Here is a 17,609-nt window from a genome sequence, read left to right as displayed (position 1 = left end):
TAAATGACTGTGAGGAATAGCACGATGTATTCATGCTTCCAACCTTTTCTATTTATGCCTTTCAGCTCTTTTTGAGGAAGTTTGTTTGACTTCAAAGACTTTGCTATAAAATGTGTTTGATTTCCAATTGTTAATATTGCATAATATTAAAATGTATTCCAGCATCTCAGTAATCATAACAATCACAAATCTGTTTATTTGAAAGTTAGAGGTTTGAGAACTGTTCTCCACTGGGGAATCAACTAATCTTACTCCAGCATTTAAGTGGTGAACTCCCTGTGTAATCTTGGATAAATCACTTAATCTCTGTGTACTGCTCTTTAAAACTGAGTTAATAATAATGCCTTTCTCCCATTCTACTTTTGTCTCACTAGATGGAAAGCTCTTCAGGCAAAGCTGTATTTTATTATGAGTGCGAAGAGTTCCTAGAAAAATCATACTTAGAAACCAGCCAGGGCTTTACAAGTAATACTAATTGTTAGATTAAAACTGGGTGACCGGAGCAAGCTACCTTCCATCTACAAATGGACAGGCTAATACAAAAGGGCCCTGGGTATTAATTCAGCTCTTTGGATAGCAGTCACTAAAATATAATGATCATTCTGTTCTAAATTGTGACCCTGACTTCAATGGCCTTACGCTGAGTTTTCACCCTGTATCTGGGATTAAACAAGAAGCAAACCCATCATTCAAAGCAATTAATGGGAGCCTGAGATATGGTCTCGTAGTCAATGCAGCCACGCCAACAGAACTGGTAAAAACACTTTAGCTGTATCATAGAGGACACCAGAATTGCTAGTAACACACAGTGATAAATGTGACATGAGGACTCCAGAAAGCTGAAGGCTGGTGGTGGAAAGAAGAAAACTGGTATCAAGGCTATGCCTTGACAAACCTCTTTCTCAGTTTGTTAATTTATATTATTAGTATGGTGTTTGTAGAATGCTGAGAATGTGCCAGAGAATATAAATTTCATAGACAATCAGTATATATTTCTTTAAATGGATGATTTGTAAATAATTTTATATTATGTTCATTATTTATTAACCCAGGGTTGTCCAGAGCAGGGCTTAAGCACTGCCTCCATAGAATCCCCCTAATAGAAGCACACCCAAATAAAGCAGTAAAACCTTATTTCTAGTGTTTGGGGAGTGCTCTTTGCCTGCTGAGATCCACTATGGGGTTGGTATTACCTGGTGCTGAGTTTTGGGAAGGAGATCCTTCAGCAGGCTCAGACCAGCACTTCACCTGCAAGGGGCTGACACTCTGTTCCATCTCTGAGGAAACCTCAAGGCATCACAAGGTATTGTGAAGAGAAGAAAATGTTGGTGAAGAACGCAACAGGTTTGCCATCAACCAACTTCAGCTGAAACCACTAATCAGTATGAACAGCAAGTAGAAGGCCCTAGGTTAACAAGGGAAGCTGCACATTCATGCTGAAAAGGAGGCTTGCTTGTTAACTCTTTAGAAAAAGGAACTGAGCAAAGAAAAACTATAGATGAAGGGCTCACTCTCAACTCTAAAACCTTGATTTCTTTCTGTTATTTCTTCTGCACAAGCTACTGCTTGGCAGTTAGGTGAAGAAACAGCAGCAGGGAGGCACTTGGAAACCTGGGCTACACGGTTTCCCTGTCACTGGCAGAGCACACGTTAGGGACCAGCTGGCAGCAGAGCTTGCTTCAGATAGAGTTCAAATTTGGGTTGTTCATACTCCATGAATCTAGTTACCAAAACCCTTAAACAGCCACATCTCAGCTGTCTCAGTCTTGAAAAAAAATCATAAAAAGCAGAATGGGAAAGTACTTATTAGCTCATCTTCTGGCCTTGCCTCTATTCTGGAATCATCTGCACAGCATGTCTTCCGGTGCTTTGCCTGCCCAGTACTTTAAGAAATCATGCCAAAAGTGTGAGAATAAAGTCCAGCACCTCAGGATTTCCACCTACCACAGATGTGTTTCATTTCATGCTCCATTTCAATTCACAAAAGTTTTAGAATGCATAGTCAAGAAATATTAAAACAACATCCGAGAAAGCAAGACATGGAATAAATTTGAATTGGGCAAAAATGAGCTTAATTTCAATCACTTACTGATGTGATTTGTGGATGCAACTGATGTATTTATGTTTCGTTTTGAACAGACAGATTTACTCCTTTTCTTAATCTCACCTTTAGAGGCACTACTTGCATCAGAATGGCGAAGTTAGTGAGGTGGTTACAAAGACACACGGAGTAGTTGAGGTCCCCACTCTCACGCACACAGCCTTCATTAGACCAAACACCAGTTCCATTGCTGCAAAGCACACAAAAATGGAACGTAAACGCTATCAAAATAAGTTTTATTTAGGCTAATTTGACATGCATTGTATTATAGAGGCGATATAAAGGCTTGAAAGCTATCTCAGGTTGGTACATCCACAACATTGTTAGTGTCAGTTCCATCATGAAAATAGTCAAGGAAAATATTGACTGGAACAGGGCCCAAATCAGACTCCTATAAGAATGCCACTAGAGATTTCTTCCCGGTTTTATAACCAATGACTGATAATTACATTTCTTGATAACACTGTGCAACCCATTTATGGTATTTCACCTAGCCCCAATTTTCTATATTTAGAGAACTGTCTATGAAAATATTGTATCAGACAAGTCAATAATCTTGCAAAAGCCAAAGCATATCATATCTATTGTCTCTCCCTTATTCACTGTCCCACTTACCTGTCAAAATAAGTAATTTAGACTGAGCATGATTTCTAATGACCAGTCTATGTCAATTGTTTTTTGTCACTTCATCCTCAGGGGCAGTGAAGAGCAGCTCCTGCTCCACTGAGGATATGGCTGGACTGGCCATGCGGCCTGGTCCTAGGACTGTGCAGTGATGTGATCCTCACTGGCTTGCTTCTTCTCAGAGCCAGCCATTTGGGTTACCTGGAAACCACTGCGCGAGCACAGCCCAACCGGGAGTCCTGTGACAGAGCAGGGATGTGGAAGGCACACTCAAACTTCTGTGAGGGCTCCATGGGCTCACGTACCGTAGGTTGCCCACCCAGGCTGACTGCTTCTCAACTGACTGTTTATTACTTTTAACATTATTCTAGATCCTGAAGCTAGATGAACGATCTGTAATTTTCTGGGTCTTTATTTTAAAGACATGTATTACCTCACCCTTTTCCTGTCTTTTGAGACCTCCTTCAGTTCCCAAAGGAGGAAGGTCATAGGTCAGAAACCAATTGCTTATTCTTTAACTACCATGCAACAGGGAATAAGAGCATCTTGACACAAATAAAACTCATTTGGAAGGACAGATTTCATATTACAGTTTCTATCCTGAGGCAGAGCCTCAAGGGCTCAATCCCCAATGGAACATGATATGGGAACAATGCCCCAACACTATTAATTCGCTTCACTAAAATCTGTTTCGAATTTATCATAATCTGTGAGTAACCATAACAACAAGTAACTTCAGGCAGCTGGGACAGTTCAGCATACTTGAAACAAAACTTCAATATAACAACTACACTGACCTTCCCATGTGCATGCTGGATAGGAGGGATCACAGCATTGCAAGCCATTTCTACATCAATTAAGCTTATACCGTTACAGGTCAAAAATTGTTAATCCTCATGAAATTCAAAATTCACTATTTGTATTCTTTCTCAATTAACTCAGTAACAGCAGCATGCTTGGAAATCAAGAACACATGAAATACATTCACAGCTAAAAAAATAGCTACCGTTTTTGCATAATTCCTTTTTTCTCTGTGAAATTTAGGGTTATATTTATTTACCTTTTATTCTGTTTTGCATCCAGGAACATAACTTTTCTTCACTGCATGCATTGACAAAAACTCACAGTTCTGAAATACTCTGAGGGGGTCCCATTCTGCTCTTGTATTTTATTGTGAATCAGGCATAGATCCAGTGAAAACAATGGCCCTAATAGGAAGTATGCCAATTTAAAATGTCCAGTCCTCTGCCCAAATGGACATATTCACAAACCATCATAAGCGTGATCAGTATCAGTCTGCATTTTGGCTTTGATTCCAAAATTTTTCAATCTCTCAATCATGTACTTAACAAAGGGTCATTGAATAAAAACTCCCTGTTTACAGTAAAAGGTGACTATGAATTGTATTTGTTGTAAACCCAGTGGCTTCATTAACAATTTAACAATTCCTGTGATCAAAGAGAACAAGAAGAATATAGGTAACATCTAGGATCACACACTGTGTGCAATCAGATTAAACAAAGTTAAAGAACTTCAAATTATGTAACATACCTATAGTCCAGAAATGCACAGTAAAGATGGACTTTGTTGCTCTTATTTACTGCTTGGCTGTATTGTTCAGGAGTCTGCAAGAAAGAAAAGATAAACCCTGAAGGAAAGTATAAAAAGAACAAAAATCTGCTTTCCATTTAACTAGTTTAAATTCTTATTATTCTAATAACTTCAAAAGATTTATTCTAGATTAACATGTGATAAATGAAAGCAAAATTTGTCAGTCTTCATGGCTTGAACACAAACCCCAAACAGGCAAAGACTGATATTCAGTCTTAATTTTACACACTAGGATTAAGCTCTCTTCACTTTGAGTGAAATCTGTGTCCCATTTGAGTAAATAGCAAAACAGCACTACTTACTGTACATACATGTAAATATGTATGGTAATTTTTGCAGGATCGGGACCTTATTCTTCAGCATACATTTGGCTTCTTTGGGTTTTGTCCTCATTAGGTAATAAAAATCCCACATTTTAGGATTAAAAACACTGAGAACACCCACAAACATTTTCTTTCCAGAATAGGGATTATTTTTAAATATACAATCAAGCTGAAAGACCAATGCCATAATCCAAGATTTTATTTTAACAAACCTTGGCATTATGATGACCTAATTTTTATCTTCCATGAACAGATTTAGCCACTAACTTGATCTTCGCCATTCAGAAAGGTTTGACACCCCATTCTCCACTGTGTTACACCAGTTTCATGACAATGACATTGGAGTGAAGAAGCAGAAGTAAAAATTTGTTATAGACAAGACATGCAAACGAAAGGATTTCCAGGATCTGTTCTACTCTTTTCAATATATATATAAAAAAAGGAAGTCTACATTGTGTTACACCCTACCTTAAGGCTATTTTTTTAATTGCAGGAGTCTTCAGCATAAACAAATCATTGGGAAATTAAGAGCCCTCAGATCATTACAACACAAGACCAATACTGTCAAGCCAGAAGATAACCAAGTCTCTCATTGTTTTAGGGGGAAAAAAACAAACAAACCTATGTTACACATCATGCCGAAACTCAAGTACAAGAAGTCTCTGATGCAATTTTGCTGTCTCCTCTCCCACAACTCCAACAGTGAAGTGTCAGGCACAAGGTAGCACAGTTCCCTCCTTACTAGTGATAACAAAGCATTTCTGCCTAACACAGGACATTCACACTGGATTTCCACACACTTGAAGTAGCTATGCAGTAGATAAGCCCATTTATTAATTTGTTCTTAACTCATATCTCTGGATAACATAAACGGAATTTTCCTATCTGCTTGAGCAACATCTCTGCACAAAATTCCTAGTTCCTTGACTGATCCTGGGTACCTTGTTTTCCCCAAGCTTTCATCTTAGAAACAGCTAACATTGCAGGTCAGGTACTTACAGAAGCATAGCTTAATGAAGGGATAAGATTGTTGTTTATCTGCTAAGGGTCTTTATTTCCCCTTTGGTTCTAGCCAGATCCTCTAGCCTTCTTCCATGATGGGAACAAGTAAACAGTGTGTGAGACCAAAATCTAGTGTAGCTGGATGGAGAAGAGAGAACTGTCTGCTTTCTGTCTCTTGGTGATGGTCATAAGGCAAACTGGCCCCACCATGTTTTAGGCAGTTGAAGAGCTACATTGTACATATCTGTAATTTAAGCAGTGTGGTCTGATGACAGAGTACCATGAAAAAGAAATGGATAACTCTGCTAGTATTAATTTTAGTTACTTCATGCACTAGTTGTATTAACTCTGGACAAATTTTTGCAGTGCTAGATCTTGTTTTGTGATGTGAGCAGTAGTTATCATCCATACAGAGCCTCGATGCATAGAATGCAATTTATATACTGGGGATCATTATTAGTAAAAATGATATAGAATAGAAAACAACAGTGCATTATAACCCCAGGCTGCACGCAGTCCCTGTGCTGACAGGGTGCAGAGAGCTGCAGACTTTCCACTCTCACAAGTGTGCCACATTGGAAAGTGGTAATAGGACAAGATTCAAGTCCCCCATCACCAGGAAATCTCTCTCTGGTATAATGTCCACTCCACTCATGCTGCTTTCTTTCAAGCTGTGGTGACAGAGATGTAATAACCCCAAGTATGCTATGTTAATCAGCACAGAGGATTCCTTCTCCTCTTGGCTGCCCCTAATGGCCCTTTGCGTGGGTTCCCTATTAGATGCATTTCAGAGAGTCCCCTGTCACTAGTCTAATCTTTTAATAAAAGCAGGGGTTCTCCATACCTTCCAAATTGCAAACTTCTTATGAAATATGAACTCTTTTAGAAACTATTTCTTTCGCTTAATCCCACTTCTTGATGCTCAGAACATTTCTGAAGACCACCAGTTTAGAAACTGCGGAAGACTAACAATCCATCACAGCTGGAAAATGGCCTTTGGTGACTTCAGTTAATTTAGAGTTTCACTGGCAGAGTTCATTTTGTTTTACCAGCAGCAAGGGCATGTAGGATAATGTTTGCCCATTATGCTGTATAATGTTATGTCCATCATGTCTACAGCTTTCCTGAAGAAAGCAATTGAAAGAATTCATACCATCAGTTTGTATTATAAATTACTTCAATTGTATGACAGACAGACACACAGTGACAGACACAGAGAGAAAGAGATGTGCTGTAATAGCAGCTAAGATCATACAATAACTGTCATTTCCTATGTGCAAGATAGCTCTAGATAAATCTTGATTCTTAATACACTAATGGAAAGGGCACTTTAGGGTCAGGTTGGAATGAGATGTGTACTTCAGTTGTGTATCTTTTTACACAAATAAAACCCAGATGTATGTTTTACCCTCAATTAAATGTCTCTGGCAGTGGACAAATTATTGTTTTTCTCTGTCTTTAACTCTAAACACAGATGTCACTCATTAGATAAAGAGGTACACCAAGTGAGGCTATAATTTCTGGACTATGAGCAGTCCAGAAGTTTGTACATACCCACACAGGAAAAGAATAGATATATAATGTGTATACAAGAAGGGTAAATGACAGTTTGTTAACTTAATTTTCTTTAGAGAATATATTCTATATTTTAACACATACAATGTAGGCCTCGCAAGGTTTTGCAGTGCTATTCATGGTAACTGCATCTAACACTCACCTTCTTAGACTTCACTGAAGTTCTGCAACAAAATTGTCATTAGAATAGAAACCCACCTTACATAAAAGAAACTGGCTACAATTGGGAATAAGCCTTCACTGATCTTCAGTGGCTCAAATTTAAAGTACCCATTAATCTATGCAAAACAAATTTACAGTGTCTCAATACTGCATTTCTTAAGTTAAATTCTATGAGTGACAGCTCATATGTGACCTGGATCCTGTAGCACTGAGGATATTGATTTAATGACATTGATAACAGAGAGCTTAATATATAAGTAGGCTTTTACACTAAAAGATTAAGTCACTTGAGTGTTTATAAAAGCTTGCGAAAGGAAAGTGTACGCAGTTTTTAGTACAGCAGAGAGGGAAAGTACTGATACACTAAGCAATCTAGGATCTGTATACAAGTTCTCCTGTCTTTCAGTTCTTTATATCAGTTCTTCTGCATGGAGAGGGATACATGCTGCTTCTTCAAAAAAGGATAATGTGTTAAATGAAGTAATAGCCAGGATACTGGCCAGCAACAGCCAGGAATGCAACCCATGTCCATTCCTGTCTGATGGAGCAGGTAGCTTGGGACTGTCTCTGTTCACACTGTTTATGGCAATATAGCTGTTCCGCATCCCTTATACTAGCCACTGACTCTTGGCAAGTTAGTCAGACTTACAAGCAAGCCACAGAAATTCATTATATCTGTTGAGAGCATATAGAATATATGCATGGACATGTGATAAGGATACACTACTTACAATTCTGGGAACTAAGCACAAGGCCATGGTTAGTGGGGGAGGAGGCCAAAACAAGGGGAGGCAGGGGGCTGAAATGACTGCTGGAAACCTTCAGAAAAACCTAGTTGCAGGAAATGTCATGAACACAATTGCAGAAGAAAAACAGCCAGCCAGCTGCTACCAGGGAGAATCGCCAAGAAAGAGAAGCCAAGCAAAGGGTGGGGTGAACCTTTATGAGATTAGCTCGTTTCTCCTCTCCTCCCCTGATTTTAAAAAGCAAACAAATGCTTAGCTCCATAGTGGTGGCCATCAAGTGAGGAGGGTGTGCACCTTGTCTAATTCAGCGCATACTTTCCTTATATGTGAAGAAAGAGAATTCTGTGGCCCAGATCGGCCACTGATGTAAACTCTGTAGCTCAATCCAAGCCCAATGAGTTAGATGTTGGACTTCTGATCTTCTAAAGCAGTTGATAATTTACCCCATTGAGTTCAGTTTGGAGTTGTCTTGTCTCTGCTTACAAAATACAGCATTTTGTTTAAATCAGGGATTTTGAAGTTTTGCCCGCTCTACTTCTAAGAACAGCATAGATTATTTTGAAGGGATCAAGAAAAGGCACTGAGACAAAACAAGTCTCTTGTCAGTAAGCTTGTGTCCTTTGTGCAGTTCACAGCCCCACTGAAATATTCTTACAGGTCCATGAATCAAAAGTCCTTTTGATTCTAATTCACGGCTTAAATTAGAGACTAAAATTATGCTTCTAATTTAAGGATTTCCTGTCCTCACAGTGACATCTTCAGTTAGCATGACCTATCCAGGATCACGTGATCTCTTGACTTTCCTTTCCCTCTTATATGATCTACTTCTCCTAATTACCTAGAAAATTTAAACTTAAAATGCAAAGAAAGAGAAAGAGACAGACAGAGAAAGGAGAAGGATAATAATAATAATAATAAYAACAACAACAACAACAACAGGTCCACAGTTCTTCTTTCAGCTTCTGGGTGCTAAACACCATAAAAGTCAGTTTTTCCCAAGACTGCTCAAGCAAAGCTGCTGAGCTGTTGAGCAATTTTGGCAATGGAAACTGACTGCAGCCTTTGAGTTAAAATTATAATCTCCCTAAACACACAGGTACAGCTTCCAAATGGCTTTTCTTTAATTTAATGTCTAAAAATTTCCCACCCTAACATAGGAGATGCTGTCACTTAGATCCCTCAGGCAGTTAATGCAGCACAGCGTCAGTGGGTCAGCACTGAGGCCTGTGCTTGGGAACCTCTGAGCACAAAGTACCTTGCTTAGCCTCACTAAGCCACTTATCCTCTATCGACACTGCTTTCATACATTCCTGAATTTCAGAGATCTCAAATATGTAATGATACCTTTATCCCCTTTTCCCTTCTCTTGGACCTGGGTGCATATGGGCATGATGAGTGTTTTGCATGTATTTGTTAACACTGGGGAGTGACGAGTAGTTGTATGCCAAATTCTTTCTGCTTGGAAGCCAAAACTATTTAAGACACAGTACTGCAGTGTAAAACCATGCCAAACTCCCATTGACTGCAATTTGGATTAATAATGCTCACAATATTGTTGTAAATCATGGCAATAAATGGAAAGCTCAGAAAGACTGAAAAATAGCCATAGAAAGAAGATGGTTCATTTTCATTAGAGATACATAGAGCCGACTTCCATGGAAGCCTTGCACAAATAGAAACTGCAGGATAAGGACCTTTGAAATTCAGTTTGGGCAGCAACCAAGGTACATCAGTAAATATTCGATGTTTAAAATTTTTAAATGCCAGTCAGTGACAAATGGGGCTGAGCAGGGCAGCCATTACTTACATGAGTACCAGTAAACACAAGATTGAACTGATGACCTGTATCAAAAGCTGCTTTAATGTTTAAGTGATAAAATGATTTCTCATGTCCCTTAAAGCACAGCTCTATTCCAAAGAATGACAAAGTGCAAATATCAATCTTCTTTCTCTAGAAATATTCTCATTTAATTAATTAGCCATATATATAGCACTCAGCTGGTTTTGATATGTCCTTACAGTTAAACAAATAATCCATAAGGGAGTAAAAAATTTGTAAGTACTCAGCCCTCAACCCAGCATGTTATCTAGATGTCTGAGGATGAACTAAGGATTGCAAAGTTAAATCAGTGATACTGAAACACCTGGGACATGTTTTCTTACTTGTTTGAGTTCTAGCAAGTCAATTCAAATGAGAGAGCAAACACGAGCTTGTTTCTTTTCTGCATATTATTAATAGAATTGTTTATGTAGAGCCAATGTCATCAAACTCATTGGGACACCACATTGCTTTCAACCAACTGAGGGCACCTCCAACTAGTTAGTACCTCTCCAAAACTAATGAAAGCAATCTGGCTCCAAAGAGGTCTAATTTAAATCGGGTAATTTAACATGCATGTTATTTCACTCAAGGTGTCCATGTTGAAGCAGTTATTCATTGCTTAAAAAATCTTATTTTGTTTTAAAGTAATGCTACTGCAGCTCTCTTGCTGCAGAAAAAGGATATCTAAATACATCCATGCAGAAGAGTTGTTCTGGTCTTCCCTTTTCCCCTCTGTTACTGTACACACCCAGAGCTGCCAAAACCTCATGCCTGAGAGGAAAAGAGCCCATCTTGACTGTCAGAGCCCTATAACAGTTTGCTGGACTGGCACATAAAAAAATAAAAGGAAATCCCTCCTTCTTTCCGTTTCTAGACATACCTGAAGTGGAGTTAACTGAGAGGCAGTAAACACAGAATCGGGGGGCTGTTCTCCTCTAATCAAGATGCCATTTATATCTTTTACTGTTTTATCATGTCAGAGTTAAATGGTCCAGGCTGGAAATAATCTTTCAGCACAGATGAAACAAAGCCAAAACTACAAAACTACCCCAAACCTGGGCTTTTGGCCTGGTTCTTCCAAGGAGTCATTTTGTGAAATTTGACTTACCAAAGTTGGCTTGTAATGCAAATTGTTGTCATGTTCTTCCTGTGGTTCATGACTACTTTGGCACTCTTAGGCTCTTTGAAAACAGTATTTTTAATGTGAATAAAGTGAAATATTTACAAAGTTGTCTGTGCAGCCCATCTACCACCCTTACAAAATTCTGGTCACATAAACTGCTGGGAGCTTACTGGCTTTTTCGGACTGGTGAATGAAATAGCAATAGTCTTCCCCCATCCTCCTTACGAACATTACAGTAAAGTAGATTTTGTGGTCATGCTGGTACCCATTCATGATAATTTTCCATCAGTGTTTAGTGAAGTGGATGACAGTCTCTTTTGTCAGGGTTTTTTATTTGTTTCCTTTTGCTGTTCCATTTTCTGCTACTCTGCATTATTATATTAAAAATGCATTGCTTTTATAAAATGAGAAGCAGATGTTCCTTCTATACACACTTTTTAATCCCCTCTATTTTATTTAACTCATGTGAAAGTACTTCTAAATGAAACCAACTAGTTTGATTGATATTGAAAAGGCTGTTTAAAAATGGACACATTTTCTAATCCAACAGAACCATAAAGAAAGAGGTAAACAAAACTTTTTTCCCCGCACCTACAGTATTTTAATATAGGCAGAAATATTTCCCTTGGCAATACAACTCTCCAGGCCCACTGTAGTGCTCTGTAGCAGGAAGTAATATCTAGGCAATGACAAGCGCCGTGACAGGGACCAGAAGGCAGGCATAAAGCATAATCCCATAAAGGGATGCACAGAGTAGAACCAGTTTTAAGAATACTTTTCCTATTAGGTAATATTTCCACAATTCTTAGTTTCCAAAACAGTGCTTAGACTTTTCCTCCTTATGGCACTTTTTTAGAAGAGAAACATTTGCATCAGATGAGAACCATTCAAGACACTCAGAGTTAACATTTAAACTGCACTCGTGATTCACAATTCCCATGTTACTGAAGCAGACAGAATTTAAATCAGAAAAAAGAAATTGTGAGAACTCAGCACTAAGTGGTTACCAGTTGTGCACTTAGCCCATCATGCCACACTACCTGTGTTAGGGCAGCTCGGAAATGGAGGCCTTAACAGGACACGAAGGTATTCGGTGCCTGGGAACGTTGCTCAGATTTCTGCAGGACAGTCACCCATACCCCATACCCCAGACGAGACGAGACCCCTGCTTGAACTTCTGATAACTGGATTTCACGAAGTCCTCAGCTGAAAGTGAAACCCCTGGAAACAGCGGTCAATCCCTACGACTAGCAAGCACTGGCAACAGCCAGAAGTTGCACTGAATTCAAAAGCAACAAGCAGCTACAAAATACAACAGCAAAGACAAGTCTCACTGGCACTGTTTGGTTTCAGTTTTACCTGCTTCTTTGCCAATACACAAATGAAGCCTAGATTAGCAAATATCTCTGTTTCCTACAAGACTGAAAGCCATAATCAGAAGAAGAATCAATCAGTACTTACTCATATTTACATGGCAGAGGCTTTAGAGAATATTTAGGTAATTTTCCTTACAAGGAGCCATAGTAGTTAGCCCAAGACAGATTGCCAAGTGAAGAATCAATACGTATTGCCTTTTCTAAGTAGATAAAGAGGAGAAAAATCACAAATGTGTCTTCATAATTTTCCTGCACAAAGACCAAACAAAGTCTTTGTCCTTATTTTTGAAGAGCACAAGGACTTTGACAGCCTAGAGCAGTGAAACATTAAAATTTCATCTACTCTGCAGATATTAATAGGAATAATGGAATTTTTATGGTATTATTGGGAACAATGTATTTATCTTTCCTTATAAAGACTTCAGTGCCCTGCATTTCACCTGCAAGTACAAAATTAGCTACAGGGAAGGGGTGACTTTGGGAGTCTGGAACTGCCAGCATTGTGCTATGGCCAAATCCTGCTGGGGGAGCAGGACAAAGACCAAGGGAACGGGAACACGACAAGAGGCCAAGGTGGCTGGTCACGGGGGAGTTCCCTGCACTTCTTTTGTAATCCCAGGTATGTCAGCAAGACTTTGCCCAGGGGCTGTAGCTGAAGTGCAGTCCTGTCTCTCACATACATATGTACAAATAAACAAGCACATATGTACAAACAAGGGCTCAGCAACACAGTTCCAGCTTGGTGAGGTGGTATAGAGATGACAGGAATGCAGCAAGAATTAGGTGAGCACATAAGGGGCAAGGTCTTCAAGGCAAAAATCCTTTTGGTTTTCTCTGTGAACACCATGTACCTTAACGGGATTCTGTTTTATGACACAGATATCCTAATATCAACAAAATTGTACCACTGAAGGAAACATCAGCTTCTACAGATATTACAAGAAGCCCGTTCATCAGCTTCAGTTAGAGCTTGATCAGGTGTGTTGTATGCTTTGAGGGAAACGTGATTTTGCAAGACGTTCAGATAGTTTACCATTAGACATTGGTGCTGGTCATCCTTGCTAGTATTTCTGTTGAAACAAAGAACTATGTTTTAGGGGGCTTTTTGAAGACATGATGTAATGAAAACTTTAGGAGAGTTTTAATAGTTCAGGTTAGAAACAAGGTACCGGGCTTAATGGTAAAACATTTACCACTCAGTACTCTTGTTGCTAATATTTTTTATAGGATTGGATTTTTATGTTAGCGTTTTCCATTCTCATTAAAATCCCGGCTATGAGAATGTTGCCTCTGAAATGCAATGCCGCACATTCTTTGTGTATTATATGTGGCAGGCTTTGTTTTATATTGACTCTTTCAGCTCTTACATCCCTTGACTGGCCTCTAATCATCACTTATCCTTTCCCTGACTCTGCTAATCCGTGGGGAGTGGGTGGGACAGCCAGTCAATGGAAGCAATGGGGGATAAATAATGACAGAGTACAACAAACATTCCAACTGCAGCGTCACATCTCCTGACAAAGACTTTCAGAGAGATGCAGCACACAATCCTCCTGTGATAACGCTGTTGTAACCGGACTGGAAAACATTACAACAACATATGCTCGCTTAAGGCCCCAAATATTCAGCCCCTCTAGGTGAGATAAGGGAATATTTATTCTGTGTAATCAAAAAATCACTTGGATTCAGGATACTTGGTTTTATTCCCAAATTTGGTTTCACCACGTGACTTTTCACATATTCTTTCACATCTCTGTGCTTCATTTCACATTCATAGTCCTACCTATTCAGACTGTACTGTGACAGACTAAAATACACCTCCTGTATCTTGTTATGCCTTACACAGTGGGAACCCAGCTGAAGTCCGCAGAGGCCAGTGTAAAAGACAATGCCATGAACATACAGCCTAATACTCTGGCATTTTCTGATAAGCAGCCTTGGACTAGCCGAGTATCTCACTGAGACAGAGGATATCTGTGTATTCCCCTGCCAGTCTCCACGGTCCTGTCGCAGCTTCATGGGAAACAGTGGCACGACTCGAGTGAGCCACCTTCGCGCAGGTGAAAGCGGGGGCTTTGCTCCCACCAACTGCCGTCTCCTGAAATTCTAGGTGGGGTCTCCGTTGCTGCTCTTAAGCCAGCTGGCAAAACTGAATGATTCATAATTTCTTACTGATAAGGGTCAGCGCAAACGGGAAGAAACTGTTCTCGTCTGAGAGCATGCTTTCATGTTACTCCCATGCAATGTAAGTTTTGCTAGCACCTAAAGGAGAAATCATGGTTTTTTCCTCTCCTTCCAGCCCACATACTCCCACAGCTTCCTTTGTTTCAGTCCTAGCAAACATACAGCCACAGAGTCAAACTAATCTGGAAAAAAAAAAAAAAAACAACAGCAATAAATGCAAGAGTTTTCTATCACATTAATAAGCTAAAACAGCTCATCTTAAGCAGCACGATCACAAATCAAACAAGGAATCTGTGGCCAGCGGTGCAGGGACCAGAGCAGGACTGTGCTGCTCAGATACAGCCCAGATTTGCAGCAGGCTGGGTGGATTAATTAATTGAGACAAAAATTCTCCTCTGCAATGCTTCTTAACCCCCCAACCCCCAGTCATGGGCTGTGTGAAAGATTGTGTATTCCCAGACCTTAATATCCCATTAAGATATTATGCTTTCCCGATTAGGTCTTTCGAAGATTAAGCTCACAATTTTTCATTGCTTTATTATTTTTTTCTTTTCATTGTGGAAAAAAAAAATCTCTCAAGAACATTTACATTTTTCTTCCTCTGATTTGAATCTTTTCTCCCATTCCTCTACATTTGCCAAATATGAGTTGTCTTCTAGTCTACTGCATGAATGGGGATGAAATTCGCACGGCTATTTAGTTTAGTATCATTTTTCATTCACAGGAAATGTGGGGGTGCCAGAACTATTTGATTTGTGCATCAGCCACATCCAATGAATTGAGAACCAGTCTGGAATTAGGCCTGGTCCATTAACTCCAGCTACACAGTTGAGTAATAAGAGATGAAGCCATTGAGTTCAGTTTTTAAATCAGAAAATGGAAGTTAGTGGAGCTTTATGTATATATCTAGATGTACATTGATAGAGATATTGTTACTGATACAGCAGTAACAGAAAAATAGCCAGCTGTAACTTAAGTCAGGGCTCTTGTCTCTGCTACGACTGCTTTGCTGCAGAAGGACAGTGTAAAGAGCCTGTAATGCTGGCAAAATCAGTCACACTTTTTCAACATTTTTCAGAGCATGGGGCAGTCTGGGGCTGGCAGGGAAAGGCCAGAGAGCTTGGTGCTCCGTGGTTTACCAGCAAGCCAGGGAGCCTTTGGGATAGCAGAAATACAAAAGGCAGCTGGGAGGCTGTGTTTTCAGAAGCACAATAAACGTAGCACCGAGTCAGCTCTGGTTCAGGGCTGGAGCTCTGAACTTACGCTATATGATTTCTCTTCAGCCTAACCAAAGTAGGGGTGCTTTAAAGTAGTGGTTTTGAAGTACGGGATTTAAAAGAGGGGTGCTTTAAACCACATCTTTTTAACAACATTTCTTGTAAAACAATCTGAATTTGACATGCCTATAACCCTACATTCAGTCAGAGAGATTACTGCTTGACCTACATCAAGTCACCTTTTCTCCCCTTTCAACCTTTCAGTGTTTTGCACTTTGCAAACAACACCAGCTTTTCCTCTTTTTCCTCAGGTAAAAGTTTACACGAGCACCTGAACAAAGCAGCTCTGTGCTGCTGTGCAAGGCAGCAGGCCAGGCAAACCCAACGCCCACTTCAGCAAGCTGGGGAGGAGAAACAGAAAGCTGGTACGGTCTTACTGCCTGCTGGCCTGCGCCCCCGGGCACAGCACAGAGTGCCAAATGAAGGCATCTCCTGCCGTAAATTCGAATACCGCCAAAATTACTCAGCTCCCAACTTGCGCTGGTTGTCTCGAACTCAGTTTTTCCATGTGATTCCTGAAATCAGCCATGGGTCCCTCTGGAAACTGATCTAATGGCTTGAGGAATGCAGCTATGGCAATTAGAGCTTGGCAAAACTTTTCGCAAAATCTCCACGCTCGCTTGTCGATTACTTAGTACAACGATTTAAATTGGGCAAAGACTGAGAAATTTTATGTTCCCCCTTTATTGTAAATGCTGCTACACCCCCTTCCTTTCTCTTTCTTTCACTTCAGTGAAATGTCACTGTTTGGTAACCTGGATTTTTAGGCATCTCAACAAGTTACGGTGGCCAGTAGTTAAACAATAAACCCGAGTGCCACATTCTAGTACGTTCCTGTGACACAGTCATCCTGTAAATCAGTCAGCATCTTTTCTTTTCCTTTCTATTTTTTAAGTAAAATATACTATATAAATAGGGGAAATGCTTTTAGATCTAGCAGAACTATAATCTTCTGCAAACAGAAATGGCTGACTGCACAATTTAATTTACTAGGATAATTCTATATAGCTTCTGAAAAATTACAAACCAAAAAGCAAAGCCCTTCGGCAAACTGATACATGAGAGCAGCTTTAAAGGGCTCAGAGGCACCCGTTCTGCTCTCACTGACTTAGTAGGGAAACTCCCAGTGACTTCAATAGGTACAGGGCACAATATCCCTGTTCCTCTGTGAATAAAAGTATTTAAAAAGAAAGAGCATCTAGTTTTAGGAACACAATGTCTCAGAACATTACAGCAACTATTTCAGTCTCTTAACTGCTAGTTAGGGATGCTTTATGCCATAGAGCATGGACATTTCTTTCCTTTCCAGAACATTTTATTTTTGGAAGTGCTCACGTTAGTGTTCATGGGAATATTTCCAATGGGGCCACACTTCCAATTAAGACCTCTTTTTTATATTTTATGACTACTTTAATAAATAGCTTAGACAGCCTTCATAAATAAATGTATTCTTTAATAAATGACTAATGGTTAATCGGTCACAGCTTGCCACAGAATCCAGATAGGTTTAAAGATTCCTTACAACCGTTGCTTATAAAACTAAGACATTTCAGTATGCTTATTACCAACAATGACACATGCTACCCCTATCTGTCCCAGTCCCACTGCTCATTTAGGAATCCTTAAAAAGTGGTTCATCACAACAATGTAAATTCAGTTTCTTGGGACTAATTTCTTATGCAG

General features: G+C 39.6%; 1 protein-coding gene across 1 annotated transcript in view; it reads right to left on the bottom strand.

Moving 5' to 3' along the window:
- ADGRD1 (adhesion G protein-coupled receptor D1) overlaps positions 1-17,609 on the bottom strand; it is a 168,062-nt gene that overhangs the window by 70,782 nt on the left and 79,671 nt on the right. The window contains exons 17-18 of the mRNA XM_026058791.1: positions 4,277-4,350; positions 2,168-2,291 (exon numbers count right to left, since the gene is read on the bottom strand). Of these exons, the coding sequence (XP_025914576.1) occupies positions 2,168-2,291; positions 4,277-4,350 (198 nt within the window). The remainder of the gene's footprint in view (positions 1-2,167; positions 2,292-4,276; positions 4,351-17,609) is intronic.

Source organism: Apteryx rowi, unplaced genomic scaffold (assembly GCF_003343035.1).
Source record: "Apteryx rowi isolate R43461 unplaced genomic scaffold, aptRow1 scaffold_15, whole genome shotgun sequence".
NCBI classification, from domain to species: Eukaryota; Metazoa; Chordata; class Aves; order Apterygiformes; family Apterygidae; genus Apteryx; species Apteryx rowi.
This window is presented reverse-complemented; position numbering and strand designations above follow the sequence as displayed.